General features: G+C 41.9%; 1 protein-coding gene across 2 annotated transcripts in view; it reads left to right on the forward strand.

The window, feature by feature from the left end:
- Positions 1 to 11,540, forward strand: part of LOC122553420 (leucine-rich repeat transmembrane protein FLRT2) — a 58,853-nt gene extending 47,313 nt beyond the window's left edge. For both annotated transcript variants that reach the window (XM_043697158.2, XM_043697159.2), the window contains exons 2-3: positions 4,586 to 4,872; positions 5,229 to 11,540. In XM_043697158.2, coding sequence (XP_043553093.1) covers positions 5,669 to 7,645 — 1,977 coding nt within the window. In that variant the 5' untranslated portion in view covers positions 4,586 to 4,872; positions 5,229 to 5,668 and the 3' untranslated portion in view covers positions 7,646 to 11,540. The remainder of the gene's footprint in view (positions 1 to 4,585; positions 4,873 to 5,228) is intronic.
- Positions 11,541 to 17,644: the final 6,104 nt, after the last annotated feature.

Below are 17,644 nucleotides of genomic sequence, written 5' to 3' on the forward strand. Positions count from 1 at the left end.
GTTAGTTTCTGAAAGCAGCAGCAACTTGTAATGGTAACCGTGGCTCCATTTGTAGCTCTCTTGCTCCCCCAAGTCAGAGTTGCAAGTTGAAGTCTCATTCCAGATCTTAAACAGAAAAGTCAGCACTGACAATATAGTACAGTACTGAGGGAGTATCGTACTATCATTTGAATTAGGCAATGCATTAGACAATATTTAGCCCTCCAAATAAATAATTAAATCACAATTATGAATGAGTTCCTGTTTGTAGGAGCTGGCTGTGTACAAATTAGCTCATACACTTCCTTCATTACAACAATGAAAACACTTCAAAAGTGTTATACTATATTGGCTATAACACAATGTGTGATGAACTGCTGTTTTGCAAGGTACTGCAGAAACATTTTTTATGCCATATGCTAGACATTAAAGGAGTGAAAAATTGTTTAAAACCATTCAAAATGCCATGCTCTTATTAGGCAACATGCCCATGATGCTTGTCATCTGATCTTCAGATGGGCTCGATTTCTGAAAGATGTGTAGTCCCAGGTACTGGCTATTCCTGTCAGGAAGGAGCATGTGAATTGAGTGATTTTTGAGCACCTGTTGGTCAGGGTGAAACAGTGGGCTTGTGAAAGATGGGCACATTGTGAGGAGACAAAGCAAGGCCTAACAATGAAAAGCGCAAATGCAGAGTGACTACAGTAAGAGTCTGAGAAGATGTGTGAAATGAAGATGCTGTGGTGATTAATCAGAACTGGAGCAAGAGCTCATTCAAGGCTGAACAGTAAACAATGGAATATACCAGTTAAGGATGTTGTTGCTGGTGAAATTGTTCCATTTCTAGGGAACTTTGTAACTATGTCCTTTGCTGAGCACTTAAAAGAAAACAAAGAACTGCTGAAAATCAGAAACATCAACAAAAATTGCTGGAGAAACTCAGCAGGTCTAGCAGCATCTGTGGAGTGAAGCAAAGTTAACATTTCAGGACCAGTAACTGTTCTTCAGAGCTGACCTTTACCTATTCCTTTGTCCAACTCTTGTTCTTTCTTAATAAAAATGGGGGAAAAAAACCTGCAGGTGCTGTAAATCAGAACCAAAAACCGAAATTGCTGGAAAAGCTCTGCAAGTCTGGCAGCGTCTGTGGAGAGAAATCGGAGTTAACGTTTCAAGGTGAGTGACCTTTCCTCAGAACCGGAAACGTTATAGTTGCTGCCAGACTTGCAGAGCTTTTCCAGCAATTTCGGTTTTTGGTTCTGATTTACAGCACCTGCAGGTTTTTTTCCCCCATTTTTATTAAGAAAGAACAAGAGTTGGACAAAGGAATAGGTAAAGGTCAGCTCTGAAGAACAGTTACTGGTCCTGAAATGTTAACTTTGCTTCACTCCACAGATGCTGCTAGACCTGCTGAGTTTCTCCAGCAATTTTTGTTGATGTTTCTGATTTTCAGCAGTTCTTTGTTTTCTTTTAAGTGCTCAGCAAAGGACATAGTTACAAAGTTCCCTAGAAATGGAACAATTTCACCAGCAACAACATCCTTAACTGGTATATTCCATTGTTTACTGTTCAGCCTTGAATGAGCTCTTGCTCCAGTTCTGATTAATCACCACAGCATCTTCATTTCACACATCTTCTCAGACTCTTACTGTAGTCACTCTGCATTTGCGCTTTTCATTGTTAGGCCTTGCTTGTCTGGCAGCGTCTGTGGAGAGAAATCGGAGTTAACGTTTCAAGGTGAGTGACCTTTCCTCAGAACCGGAAACGTTATAGTTGCTGCCAGACTTGCAGAGCTTTTACAGCAATTTCTGAATTTCTTTCTTGTTCCTTCTCTCTCTGGGCTCCATCTCCATCTATCGATTACTTCTCCCACCTACCTATTCCACTTTCACCTTTTCCTAGTGACAATCAGTTCTGAAGAAGGGTCACTGGACTTGAAACATTAACTCTGCTACCTCTCCACAAGTGCTGCCAGACCTGCTGAGTTGCCCCAGCAATTTGTTTTTAATTTCCTTCTCTGATCAATGTCTGTTTGCTCCTCCTGTCCTAAATTACCTTTCTACACGTAGAGGATGGCATATTACCAGTCTGACAGAAGTCATTCGACATGACCCACATACAGATTATTGTACGTGGTTTGTAACAGAGCAAGCTTGAAACCGATTAATAGTGACTTGAATTCCCCCACCTCCTTTCTAATTCAGAAACCAATCATCCTTGAAATGTCCACGAAGAAGAAACAAGCATTTTTTTTTTAAAAAATAAACTTCTTTTGTTTTGCAACACGAATGAGCTTCGTCGGTTTTGAGAGGCGCCTATTCGGGTGTTAACTCACTCGACTTCCCAAGCCCCCGGTTAGCCTGGCGCCGGGGAGGGAACTCACTGACAGTGACAGTCGGTCAGGTCAGAGGCTGGCTGGGCGAGTAACCCTGGGGAAAGGGGAAAAACATACATTTCCCCCCAGAGCCTTCTGCCCTAATCAAACTTCGGCAATTCACCCCCGTAAAATAAAAACTCCACTTAAAAACAGGGGCTCACATAATCTCTGACATGGCCCTCTCACTCTGTGCCTCGATTCTGAAGTGGGGCGCTTCCTGGTAAACGGAACGCTGGCTAACCAAAAGAGAACCCTACAGCGAGCAATGTGACATCGAGCGTCAAATGCCACTGCATGGCAAAACGCACTTAAGCATTGCTCACACCTTTATGTAATTATGTTTTTTGTTTAAAAAAAAGACAGTCAATATCCACTGACGAGATGTGCGCCCGTTCAATGCCGCCCTCTCCCCTGCATGCAGTTTGTCCCTCTCACACAACCACTCTCGGTGTTTGTCCCTGCTATTGTGCACTCGTATTTCAAAGCGCCTTATTTCTCTCTCTCTACACCTCCCCCCCCCCCCCCGTACAGCGTGTCAATGTATCTTTTTATGTTTCTGGTTGGATGGTGAGATTCAAATCATTACGACAGCTGCAGTTTGCAGTGTCTCGCCTTCGCTGCACAGTAATTCTCCTTGGGTTACAGTGCCACCTCGCTAGAACCTGCTGCATCTGCTCCTGCTCTCGCTACCGCAGGCAAAGCAAGCAACTCGCCTCCAGCACTTGTCAACAGTGTGCACGGGGTTAACCCTACCTGACCTGAAAAGGAGTTAACAACAAAATATAAACTGCATTGTATTGTTAGCTGGGTCGCACTTGATGGGTTCCCAGAGCGCGCACACAAAAAAAAACAAACGCACCCAGAATAAGGGGGCGAATTCATGTGCCGTTCACCTTTTACTTTTGGGGGGGTGAAGAGGGGATATTTTCCAGTCACCGGGATCTTAAGCCGAGGCTTTGTGAGTTCGGAGTCAAGCCGTTAGTTTTTTTTTAATAAGTTGCAGCAAATCGTACGATCAATGATACAATAACCACGCGAACCGACTCGGTAGCTCCCAGGAATGGGTCTCTCCCCTTTGCTGGCAAGGATTTTAAATATTCGAATCGTTTTGCTTTCAGATCCAGCGTAGGCAATAATAAAAATTCTCCCCGTTCACCACCCCCCCCCCCCCAGCGCCTGCAGAATGGTCACTCTAGCATTGGAACATCTGAAAACACTGTCTCCACCCGCAGGGTTCCGGACGAAGAAAAAGGCCGGCGGAGGTGGACGACTTATTTATCTTTCTGCTGGTTTAAAAGTGCGAGTCCTTTTCCGGGCCACGGACAGTACAGCAAATGTTAGCTGGCCAAGTCCAATTTATTATTTTGAAACAAAAAAGAGACAGCGAAACGGTTAGTTGGACCACAAAACTGATTGTTTCTGCAAAAGCTTGTGAGTAACTACTATTAGAATCCCTCACAGCGACTCCCCCCAACTCTCTGTCGAATGATAATCAGAATTGTATAATTCTGAGTTAACTTCTTTTCTGCCCCCCACCCCCAACAGTTTAATACTTTAATTTGCTGCCAGCTGAGATTTTAGGTGACTGTTGTGAAAGCTTATCAAGTTTGTTTTTTTTTTGGGAATTTTTTTTTTCTTTAAATTGAACAGTAAAACTCGATTTTTTAAACAGTTCCCATCAGCCATTTGAATGGTGTCGAGCCCACTACATTTCCGAGGCGTCTGAAGGTCAGGGAGAGAAAAAAAATACCCACAGGGCAAATGGGGAGGGGGGCTTTCACCCTTACCTCTTGGCCGATGAAATTTGGGTGTGGAGAGGGGAGGGGAGTGCAGATGAAATGAAAATACCAGCCACGGTGGCTGCTTTATCGGGAGTTGGTCCAAGGAAGGAGTGGGCAGAGACGTGTTGGGGGGGGGGGGGGGGGCGCTCCTGCATTTCACCTCCTGCCCAGGACAGAATTGGAGAGAGAGAGAGAGATGGGAGGGTCTGAGAGAGAGAGATCGCTGTCAGCTGAATTCATTACTGTAAACATCTCCCAGGGGTTTTAAGAGTGAAAGGGAAGACTTACATTAGCGATAAACAGTCTGATCAGCCGCATCATTACTGGCGTATGACTGCGTGCAGCAGGAATTCAGTCTGGAGCGCAAGAAAGAGTGATAAAGTGGCTGTTTTTTTTTCTCTCTCTCTCTACTTCCTTTCTTTACCTAACGTATAAATCCTCCCGTCTCTAGAAGAGAACCCACCGGCAGAGGCGACACTTGAGGGGCTCTGGGTGCTTTTTCAGGCAGCGGAGAAGGAAAGAGCCAGAGCATGGTCACACTGCTGAAGCAAAACCCGCCGCCGCTGGACTGAGCAGAGAACGCCGTTTCAGTGATGACAGAAACCGAGAGCAGGACAAGTCAGCCCCCAGCAACTACTGGGACTGCTCTCCCCAGATTGTCCGTCAAACCAGGGAAATCGTGAAGGAGAGAGAAAAGCAGAGGATGAGCGAGTCGCCGAATCGGACAGCAACGTAAAGGTAGTTGTAATCTCTCTTTTTTAAATGATCGTTTGAATTTTATACATTATTACAATTTAAAAAAAAATTCTGGTGCTTACATCCATCACTTAATATTAACTACCCATCTCCGCTGCTTAAATTTTAGTCAATCAGGGAGTATTTTTGTTCCCCATTCTCTCTTCTGAATTGGCTTTTTAATAGTCTTGTTTTATTAACTGGCATGGAGTAAGCTGAAGGCTGTTATACTGACAGCCTATAGATTTTTCCAGCAGAGGCAGCTCTAGGTTGAAAAATACAGTTCTGAGAGTACGTGAATCCAAATGAACTATTCATTTATTTCTTGTGTGTGTGTTTTTTTTTATCTAATGGAATAGGATTCTAGATGTACAAGGCAAGCTGAGATGACACCCTTTTCTGACTTGGAGCAGCAGTGTGTGATGAAGAGACTCCAGATTTAATAAACCCACCGAAAGCTGCTGGGCTCTGTCTTTGCATTTATATGTGCGCTTTCAAATTGCCAATCTCCAGTGAAAGCAGAATGTGATGTGCTTTAGTTCTCACCACCAAGTGTCCTGGTTTAGATGGAAGAATTTGCAGGTCTCGGCTGTAGTTTACAAATTGCTGCTTCCACTATTAAGTCATAAAACAAAAACGCACACAAGGATTATTCTCACCAAGCACATGTACTGTTTCTGCTCCCAAGTGTTTGGATGAAGCAAATACTGGCTTTACATTCACAGGAGCTGCCTCTGGCATTGTGGATTTTTTAACCGCCTGCTGTTTTACAATTAGAATTCCTTAATTGTTAAGAGTGATGGGAATGTCACAGACCAGAGTCTGTTTCGTGGACTGGATTACTTTATTGCAGTTATGGATTATATTTCTTTTGGGACTGTGCACACAAATAACTGAGGCGGATTTTTGTCCTTTGGAGTGTCGTTGCGATAAGAAATTTGTTTACTGTAATGACCGTGGCTTGACATCAGTGCCTGCTGGGATACCAGAGGGTGCCGCTATTCTCTACCTCCAAAACAACGTAATCAACAATGCTGGATTTCCTCTTGACTTGCGAAACGTGCAGTCTGTTCAAACGGTATACTTGTACGGCAATGAGCTGGATGAGTTCCCTGTAAACCTACCAAAAAACATGAAGGAGCTCCACTTGCAGGAGAATAATATCCAGACTGTCTCCAGGGAAGCTATTGGCCAGTTGCAGAAACTCGAAAAGCTACATCTGGATGACAACTCCATCTCAACAGTTGGCATTGAGGATGGCGCTTTTCGAGAAGCCACCAACCTCAAGTTGCTGTTCTTGTCCAGGAACCACCTGAGCAGTGTGCCAATTGGGCTCCCCTTAGGATTGGAAGAGCTCCGGCTGGACGAGAACCGGATCTCCATGGTGCCGGAGCTGGCCTTTCAGAATCTGACCCATCTTCAGCGCCTAGTCTTAGACGGGAACCTCCTGACTGACGGTGGGATTGCTGAGGGAGCCCTGGAGCAGCTGGTCAAGTTAACTGAACTCTCACTGGTGAGGAATTCTCTCACTGTGCCCCCACCAAACCTTCCGGGTGGTCACTTGGTGAAACTGAATTTGCAGGAGAACCAAATCAATCAAATTCCGGTCACTGCCTTCCCACAACTGAAACGGCTTGAGAAACTGGATCTCTCCAACAACCAGCTGCGAATGCTGGTGAGAGGAGTTTTTGATGGCATGACCAGTTTGAAACAGATTCTTTTGAGGAATAATCCCTGGTATTGCGACTGCAACATAAAATGGGTGACCAAATGGCTGCAGTCACTTTCGTTTTCTATAAATGTGCGTGGGCTAATGTGTCAGGGTCCAGAAAAGGTCAGAGGAATGGCTATAAGAGATCTGAATATCAACCTGGTATCCTGCCCGACTATCACACCCGCTCCCCACGCCACACCCATCCCTCCTGCCCCCTTGCCATCTGCTGTGGTGACTGTCATTCCCATGACCTACACTGATGCCAACATTTCCATTCTTCCCTTTTCACCGGGGTCAACCGCTCTCGTGCCTCCCGGAGACAAAGAATTCACAGACCCTTTGCCTGTTGGACAATTGCAACTAACTGTCCAGTTCGTGAATGACACATGCATTCAAATCAGTTGGCTGGCCATCTTCACAGTGACCAAATACAGAATCACCTGGGTGAAACTGGGCCACAGTTTAGTCGGTGGCATTGTGCACGAAAGGATAGTCAGTGGAAATACGGAGCAACTAAGCTTGCTAAATCTGGAGCCGAAATCGACCTACAGGATTTGCATGGTCCTGCTGGATGCCTCAAATAATTTGCAACCGGAGGATGACACGGTTTGTTTGGAAGCCACCACAAAGTCGTCATCTTTTAACACGAACATGGCCTCCAGTCCTGAGCAGGCGGCCCAGCAGGACCTGAGCTCCCCTTTACTGTTGGCAGGCCTCATTGGGGGAGCTGTGATCATCGTGCTGGTAGCCCTGCTCAGTGTCTTCTGCTGGCACATGCACAAAAAGGGCAAATACGATTCGCACTCATGGAAGTACAATAGAGGGAGGAGGAAAGATGACTACTGTGAGGCTGGCACAAAAAAGGACAACACAATCCTTGAAATGACTGAGACCAGTTTTCACATAGTCTCATTAAACAATGAACAAATGCTCAAAGAGGATTTTAGACTGCAGTCAATATACCCTCCAAATGGAGCAATTAACTTTACAGACTGCCACACCAGAAGCAACAGCAGATACTGTACTGGTGGTGCACCAGATTTGGAGCAATGTCATACATGACCGTGCATAATAAAGACCCTGCAGTTATAGGACTTTCTAGAATATATTTGTGAAATATTGTCCAGACGGATTGTGTCTGCCTACTGTGTAATTTATACAGTGTAAAAAAATTGCTATCTTTTTTATTATAAAAAAAATAAGTAGCAACAATTTTGTAATGCAGTCAAGTGATTTAAAAAAAGAGATTAAGTAAGCTGTATAGTTGTTGCTGTACAATCAAGGCCTATGTTCATAAATGATTTTTAAAAAAAATATGGCGGCATTTAATGATGTAGTTTCACAGTTGGGGTTTAAAACATCTTCTGAACAGTTACACTGGCACCTAATTTAAAAACTAACACATTCTGACAGTCGGTCTGATCTGCCCAGGCCATCCCTCCACCATGTTTCTCACTTTTCTGTCTTAATACTATTTGTCCCTCATTGTAGCATTGACTCCCCTTTCATTGGTACTTTGTCCCTCAGTATGGCCAGATTGATTTGTGAGCCTAAACTTGACTGCAAGCTAGCAGTTTCGGAGGATAATCCACTCAAACCCAAAATCCATCTACCTTCCAGCCAGGAGAGCATTGCATTGCAGTCAGGAGTGGAATCTATCGATGATTTTCTGTTCTCTTATCCCCATTACCCAACCCAATCAGTAGCCGTTTGTGACCAGTTTTAGCACCTTATTAATTAGCCGTGACCAACTAACTCAGCTCAGATAGAAGTTGGTCTTCAGGACTGAAAACCACACCACACATCTAATGACCTATTTCAGAAGATAAGCCTGATACTTCAATTGGGTGTTCGCTATTTTCAGTATAACAGATGAACAGTCTAATTTGATTGGTTTTTCATAGAGTCTTCTCAACACTCCAGTTAAGCTCTGATCTTTCTTTTTATTCAGTGCCGTGATTAGGATTCCTCCAACAATTAGGTCAATTAAATTTATTCAATTCAAAATCTATGATAGTCAATATTTAATACATTTGAAAAGTATGATAGTTTCATAATAATGAGGTCAGAATAGATGTAGAATTTGTTGCAGTGTCATCTTATAGTTATAGCACATTTGTTGAAGGATATTCTCAAACAACAAAAAACTAAGTAATTCAAAAGATGCATATTTATTATTGTTGACTTGTCAAAATTTATTTGCTTTTGAGACAAAAAGTTTTCAGAGACATTTTAGTTAATAGGATTATGGCCCAGCGCTACCAAGTCATGGTAACTGAAGCATTAGGAGGGCAACTCACTCACCAATTCAGTACATATGAAGCTAATCATCCAGGAAGAATAAGTGTGTCATAACATCTCATGAATTGATCAGCATTACATTAGAGTTCTCACAGGTAATATGAAGCATCTACATCTCCATTCAAAAATGAGGTGTCATAGATTCAAGCTCAGTGGCAGAAGGATTAGAGTGGATGTGAGGAAAAGATTTTATACAGATGGTGGGAAATATTTGCTGCCTGAGTTGGTGGTGGAGGCAGAGATCCTAAACTCTTTTGAAAAGTAACTGCATCTGTACATTAAATGCTGTAAGTTGCAAGGCTATGAGCTGTATGCAGGAAGATGGGACTGCAGGGTTTCCTTGGGTCGACAGAGGCAAGGTGGGCCACATGGACCCCGTCTGTGCTGTATCATTTCAATGGTTCTGAATGAAAGCCATTTGTTACATTTTGTACTCATTGTACAGATGAATGGGCTATAACTGGGGCATCCAATTATTTTTTAGTAATCAGGTGTCCAATTAATTGTTGGAACAGTTGTTTAACTCTTTATTTATATTATGGTTTAAAAAACATGGTGTCATTTCTTAGTTTAGTGTGCAGATGCCATCTTTAACAGAAGTGCATTGCTGTCGTACCAAACAAATTTTACCCATTCAGATTGGCCACTTTGCAACTAAAAACTTTCCTATTCAATACTCGGGGTGTTTATTTCTTCCTTCCATCTCTGTCTGTCTCCCTGTGCCTTCCATGCCCCAAGAAATATGACTTATTTCCTAAGTCCCCTGTCTCCTGCCAGCTCGGCTGAGTTGGCAGCCTGAAGAGAGGGTATAAACTCCACCATCAGGAGTGGAGGTCAGGAACTCGCCATGCATAAGCACAAACTCAATCATGTACCATTCCGTGGTGTCACGACCAGACCTCCAACACTTGGGGCTCTGTGCCACAATATCTTGTTTAGTTGACGAAAAGGACAGCTTGTTAGCTGAAGAACTGTGACTTCATTTTAATATTAAGAGCACTGCATCAACAGTATTCTATACAATGTCTGAATGATAACAGTATTTTGTCCAATTTCTGTCAGTGTTGGTAGGTAAATTATCTTGGGTATATTGATAATGAAAGCTTAGGAGTTGGAAATTCACTTAAATTTATGATGATTATGCATTTAATTAATTTAATTTGATTAATTCACATAACGCTGACCCCACTACGATGTTCATTCTTTGCATCTTCCACTTAGAAACAGACAGTTCTGAAACTGAGCCAGTTTTGAGAATAAGCAATACTGGTAAACAGACATCACACTATGGTGAACGGAATAGTAACAGAAATCCAGAATCCTTTTTTATTAAGAAAATGCCTAGAGGAAGAATGCTTAAAAATGTATTAAAATCAATTACTACTTTTGTAATACAGATGTCAGAACATGTTTGTGCAAATTACTGTGTCAAAATATTTTGGTTTAACCTTTTTTATGTTCCAAATTTTCCATAGTGCAAGGAACCAAAGTTCATTAGCTTGCACCCTTTTGGTGTATCATGTATGTGCCTTGAATTTAAATCATAATGTTCAGTCCTTGAAATCTCCTCATTCCTCCACCCTATTATTTTGCAGAGAATGTATGAGTACATGAAAGAAACAAAGCTTTTGTGAAAAAAATAAACAGCTATAAAAGTTGAATATTCAAAAATAAAGTCATGTGAATCATCTTAATTTCAGGTAAAGATAACTCTGTGACTTTTATGTTTGTGCAGTCTTGGAAATCTTCTCTTTGGTTCTGAGTTGTTACAGAAGCAACAAGTATCCCTTTTGTGACATAATGACCACTTTTTACCATTTTAAAGTCTTCTAGAAAATAGACTAAAATGATTGATTTTTTTTTTAAATGAGAACAAATAGATTTTGTAGTAATTTGAAGAAAAATAGTGACCAAGCAATTTGTGGAACAGCATATGATGACCCATGATGTGATTACAAATTCCCCTTTTAAAATACAAAATAATGTGATCATTTATTAAATTGGTTAGTGATACCTTATACAGTGCAACACATTCCTTTAGATCCAACATGCCAAGGATCTGTTGCCACTATTGACAGTTGGTTAACCCTTATTTTTTAATGGATCATTGCACTGCAAGCTTTTTTTACACAGCTGCTTCAGAGCCAATGTTGTAATAAAAAAATCCTTTGAAAATATTTTTTCTACTGCAAAATAGATTAAAAGGACACTTTTTTAGCTGGGTGGAAAAGACCCATTTCTGAACCTTATGGAGTTGAAGGGATCAAGGTCACTTATGCTCAGCTTTACTGTTTAGCCTTATCTAGAGCAGAAAATCTCATGTTGAGAATTCGACAGTACATTTTATGTTTTGTGTATATTTTTGTCTTGTCAAGGTGGGAGAAAGAAATCTTACGCTTTATATATAAAATGGCTACTTGATGTAACTTATAATAATGCACAAATATACTTGTTATACTGACAGGTTGCAGAATCCAGAGATACTCTGTACCTCACTTGCATATTCCTTACTTTCGACAAATTCTCTGTATTTCTAAAAGATTGTTTGAAGGATGTCCATAACCAAAATACAAAATAAAGTATGGTCACAACATATGCAGTGCTGGCATTAGAACAGCTTTATGTTATTTGGAATAAATGAAAGACACAGAATGGGTCAGGCTTGTGATTTTTTGCTTGCATCCTAATCTAACAATTTGAATGCCTCCACAAATTTTATGCAGTTGAGGCAGCAAGTCTTACTTTGTTGTAGCTGTAATGATTCACAGGGATGGAGAATGCTGCAATGCTAAAGGACATTTTCCCTATAAAAGAGATGCAGTGTAAGTCAAGACTGATAAAGGGTTTTAGTTTGGGCCTTTTAACTATCAAAGGAAAGCCCCTAATATTTGAGTATTATCCAAAGGCAGAGGATTGAGTTATTACTTGTGCTCATCTATAGACTTGTACATTTTTATATTCTGGCCCCCAAAATCTATCATGAATACAGTGGTTTAATTGCTGCCCTGCTGAGCTGGGACTGCCAAGAGAGAATGCCTGTTCATTCCCATTACTGGAAGCAGGGAAGAGTGATAAGACTTACTCAACACCACCTTCAACACCGTTCCCACCATCCAAGCTTACTTTAGAAGGACAGGCATTAACCAAATTTTCTTCTCCAGTGTAAGGTTCCCCTTCATTCCCCTAGAAAGACAAACTTGTAACTTTTGGAAGGCAACAAAGGGCGGGAAAAGACTGCACCCTTTCAACGCTGAAATGAATCATACCTTCCTGGAATGTTCACCTGGAAATCCCAAATATTTTGTTTTTGACCACAACAGCTACCTTTTTTGTTTCAACCACTATTGAAATATGATACAATATGAAAGAGGATATCACTGAAAAATTGCATAACAATGTAAAATAATATTGAACTTCACAGAGTGTTGGGTTCTATTGAATGGGATATTATAAAGGGATTCAGATTCCTCCATAAAACCAATAAAATCACTTAAGACACGTTAAAGCTCAGACTGGATCATCCTTAATAATACAGAACACAACGGATTTTTTGTTACCATTTCTCCCAAGAACTTCTCAGTGCACTGAAAATTGTGAAAGTAGAGACATGAATACATTTATAAATTCTAATTTAAGAACTTTTATTTTCTCTTATTTATATCTCAAAGGGAACGCACACTTTCTTGTTTTTTTACTATATTCGTCTCAGGTTTAATTACCACATGCAAATCACCACTGGTATTTAACAGAATTGTTTTTAACTGATATTCTTAAATATTAGCCCCATTCATTTCAGGATGCTTGGAGGTCCAGGGCACAGAGAAAGGTCCTTCAGCCCATCAAGCCTGTGCTAGTCAAAAACAAGTACCTGATTATTCTAATTTCACTTCTAGCTCTTGGCCCATAGCCTTGTGTGCCTTGGCATTGCAAGTGTACTTCTAAATACATTTTAAATGTATGAGGGTTTCTGCCTCCACCACTCCCACAGCAGTCCCAGATTCCTGCTACCATCTGGGTGTAAAATATTCCTCACACCCCCTCGAAACCTCCTGGCCCTTACCTTAAATCTAAAGTAAGGTCACTGAAATAGTTCCATCCTGTCTATATATGCCCCACCATGGTTTTATACACCTTAAATCATATCCCGCCTCAGTCTCCTCTATTCCAAAGAAAACAACCACATTCTACCCAATCTGTCTTCATAACTGAACCTTGTAGCCCAGGTAATATCCTGACAAATCTCCTCTGTTCCCTCTCCAGTGCAATGCCATGACCCCTAAATTATGAATTCCAGAACTGCACAAAATATTCTTGCTGTGGTTTAACCAATATTTTTATTCAGTTCTGCCATAATCTCCCCACTTTTAAACTATATGACTTGGCTAATAAAGGCAAGTATCCATAAGCCTTCTTAACCACTTTATCTTCTTGTTCTACTATCTTCAGATTGCTGAACATGCCTTGTGATCCTCGGTGCTCCCCATTCATCAAGTATTCTCTTGCATTGTTTGTCCTGCCCAAGTACATTACCTCACATCTACCCATTTAACACTGATCAACCCATCTGACTCTCCCATCTTCTTGATCTAAGGTTGGCCTCCCCATTGTTATCACCCTGCCAATTTCTTTATTTGCTACAAACTTACTGAACAACCCTCTGAGCTTCAAGTGTGGATCATTTATAAGTACTGAAACATGCAAGGGCCCCAACACTTATCCTTACCCAGATTGATTTTCACAACTGGTGATTGTTCCCTACTGGTCACTCTTCATGTTGAAAGCTTTAACAGTATGTCCTGGCAGAATACATTCCCAAAGTCATTCCCATCCTGGTCCACATCACATTCTCACAGTTTCAATACAGGATAGTAGCCAACAATTAAACATGGGAAGTCTCCAGTGTTTGAAACCATCTGTCCCTGAACAAGTGGCACTGATATCAATAGTAGAATCTCCACTGTAAGACAATGGTAGCCCTTCCTCCACACTGTAGAATACATTCACCTGTGAGTTATGTTGTGGAAGTAGAGAAGTTGATATGAATGCATCAAATCCTGTTGCAGTCTATCTCTTTCCATTTCTACAACACTTTTCATGATAGCAGGATCTCCTGGAGCATGTTATAGCCAAACCGAAAGCCAATTTGTGCACAAAAATACCACATTACCAAAAAAGATCATGGCTGAGTGATTTGTTTTAAGGAAGCCCTATGACTCAGTGATAGCATCCCCAGTTCTGTGCCAGAAGCTGCAATTTCAATTCCTACACTAAGATATTTGGCCATGGAGGGTTTGTTTGTAATGTGGTCAAACAGATTGATTATCAGCCTGTAAATACACATCCTAATGGCTGGCTCAGTAAGAGTGGGAGAGTTTCCTGGACACACAGCTATCTTGCAATCACAAAAAACTGCCAAGCTTTGCCCATCAGTATGGATCAATCCAATAGAAGCCCATGGCTCAAACCTCAGAAGCAAGTTTGGGAGAAATGATGGACAGGGAATTGCTTGTAGATTTATTGGTTGAGGCCAGCAAGGACAGCATCCTGTTCTTCTTTAAAAATGATCTTTTTATGTTCATCTGTATGAGCAGATGAGGATGAAGCTTGCTTTTAAAATCTCAGCCAGCAAGTGTCCGAGAGCAGAATTTCCTCAAGAATCCATTATGAGTGTCAGTTTAGGTTTTTGTGTTCAAGTTACATGAACTTACAAGTTTCTGACTCAGAGGCAAGAGTGCTGCCAAATAAGACAAGGTTGTTATTATAAAAATGCTTCACCTCCACTCCCTACTTCTCTGTGCAACACTGCTCCTTTTGAACTTTAACTTCAATTTCATTGATGACTTACTGAATTATGTGCACATTCCTGTTATGAAAAGGTATTTGTAGGGTTAACATTAAAAGATAATTTTTGCTGATTGGCAAACTGCCAGTAAGGATATGGGGACCAAGAATTGTTATTACAAAGAGAAAGCTTGAAAAGATTCTTGTACAAAGGCTTGTTACAACAGAGCCAAGGACATCACTTCAAATCAAAGTTGATTACGAGTCAAAAAGGCTGTAAACTTGTAGAGTGAAAGGGCAGAGAAATGGGATGCAAATAGATGTAAAAAATCATGGAATTATTGCAGTATAAAATGAGGCCATTTGTCCCATCATACCTACCTAGTTCAATTACCAAGCACCAATCTCCTTCCTCTTCCCCATATCTCTGCGCATCATTTTTGTCCCATCATCACCCAATTCCCTTTTGAATACTTTAATTGAACCTACCTCTGCACATTTCCAGGCAGTGTGTTTCATATCCTGACTGTTCGCTGTGTGGAAAAAAGCTTTTTTCTCACATTACTCTTGCTTTGTTTGCACATCATCTTAAATCTATACCCTCTCATTCTTTTCTTTGCAAGCCGGAACAGCTTTCTGCTTATCTATTCTGTCCAGCCTAGTCATGATCTAGAAATATCAATCAAATCTCCTCTCAGCTGCTTTCTCACCAATGAGGTTTTTTTCAGTCTATCCTCATAACTGATAAAAGGAATTTACATTTGCATGACAATGCAAAGCTCATCACAGTCAATGAGATACTTTCAAAGTGAAGTCCCTGTTGAAAATTAGCCAAACATGACCACCAAATTTGGATATATCAAGCCCCCATAAAGAACAACTAGATAAATGATCAATGTTTGAGTTAGAGTTATGGGGAAAAAAAACACTGGCCAGGTTACTGGTGACATGTATCTGCTCTTTGTATTAACTTTTGCATTCATCTAAGACATGAGATAGGTGCCCAGTTGAATGTTCCTTTAGACAGTCTCTCAGCACTGTATTTAAGTTTCATTCGAGGATAAAACCTGGTATTTATAGCTTAATACGGTCACCACCAGGATGTGTGGGTTTGGGGGGAGAGTGATCTTCAGAAAGCCCACCCACAATCCTGACAGTTTTCCTCCAGCAAACTATAAGGTCACCCTTCAGCCTCCAATGTTCCAGGGGAAATAGCCCCTGGCAACATCCTTGTAAATCTTTTCTGAATCCTTTCAAGTTTCACAACAACCTTCTTATAGCGGGGAGACCAGAATTGCACACAGTATTCCAAAAGTGGCCTAACTAATGTCCTGAGCCTCATTCCTGATGATGGATTTATGCCTGAAATGGCCATTCTCCTGCTCCTTGGATGCTGCTGACCTGCTGTGCTTTCCCAGCACCACACTCTCATCAATGTCCTGTACAGTCGCAACATGACATCTCAGCTGCTATACTCAATGCACTGACCAATAAAGCAAATGTACTATCCATCTTCTTCACTATCCTGTCTACCTGTCACTCCACCTTCAAGAAACTATGAGCCTGCACTCCAAGGTCTCTTTGTTCAGCGACACTCCCCAGTACTCTACGATTAAGTGTATAAGTCCTGCAACACCTTACCTATTGTATGTAAGTTAGGGTTAATTTTGAAGACCTTTCATATCTTCTTTCAGATTGAAGAAATTAATGGACTTTAACCAAACTTCTTTGAACGCATTAATTTTTGATTAAATCCAATTATATTCTTATTCATTCAGATGCTGTGGGCAATTTTGGATGGATCAGCATTTGTTGCTCATATCTAGTTACCCTTGAGCTGTCTTCTGGAATTGCTGAAATTCAGTTGGTGTAGATGCACTCGCAACATTGTCAGGAAGACATTAAATGTTAACTTGGCTTTCTTCCCAGGGGTGCTGCTAGATCTTCTTTGTTTCAGACCTCCAGCTGCCTTAGTCTGTTGTTTTAGTCCCAGGATTTGGCTCCATATTGTCATAGGTGCCAGAGATATGGCAACCAGAAGCTGAAATGTCCATCACAATCCTTTTAGTAACTCCTGGCACTGCCTGCACGACACACACTGATCGAAAGAAACCTGAATGGGTGAGCAGTGCATCTACCAGATAAAAACAAGGTAAAAACAATGACTGCAGATGCTGGAAACCAGATTCTGGATTAGTGGTGCTGGAAGAGCATAGCAGTTCAGGCAGCATCCAAGGAGCAGCGAAATGGACGTTTCGGGCAAAAGACCTTCATCAGGAATAAAGGCAGAGAGCCTGAAGCATGGAGAGATAAGCTAGAGAAGGGTGGGGGTGAGGAGAAAGTAGCATAGAGTACAATAGGTGAGTGGGGGAGGGGATGAAGGTGATAGGTTAGGAAGGAGAGGGTGGAGTGGATAGGTGGAAAAGGAGATAGGCAGGTAGGACAAGTCCGGACAAGTCATGGGGACAGTGCTGAGCTGGAAGTTTGGAACTAGGGTGAGGTGGGGGAAGGGGAAATGAGGAAACTGTTGAAGTCCACATTGATGCCCTGGGGTTGAAGTGTTCCGAGGCGGAAGATGAGGCGATCTTCCTCCAGGTGTCTGGTGGTGAGGGAGCGGCGGTGAAGGAGGCCCAGGACCTCCATGTCCTCAGCAGAGTGGGAGGGGGAGTTGAAATGTTGGGCCACAGTGGTTGATTGGTGCGGGTGTCCTGGAGATGTTCCCTAAAGCGCTCTGCTAGGAGGCACCCAGTCTCCCCAATGTAGGGGAGACCGCATCAGGAGCAATGGATACAATAAATGATATTAGTGGATGTGCAGGTAAAACTTTGATGGATGTGGAAGGCTCCTTTAGGGCCTTGGATAGAGGTGAGGGAGGAGGTGTGGGCGCAGGTTTTGCAGTTCCTGCGGTGGTAGGGGAAGGTGCCAGGATGGGAGGGTGGGTTGTATGGGGGCGTGGGCCTGACCAGGTAGTCACGGAGG

The sequence above is a fragment of the Chiloscyllium plagiosum genome, unplaced genomic scaffold (assembly GCF_037043375.1).
Source record: "Chiloscyllium plagiosum isolate Xiang-an unplaced genomic scaffold, Cpla_swu_hap1 HiC_scaffold_8, whole genome shotgun sequence".
In the NCBI taxonomy this organism is placed as follows: domain Eukaryota; kingdom Metazoa; phylum Chordata; class Chondrichthyes; order Orectolobiformes; family Hemiscylliidae; genus Chiloscyllium; species Chiloscyllium plagiosum.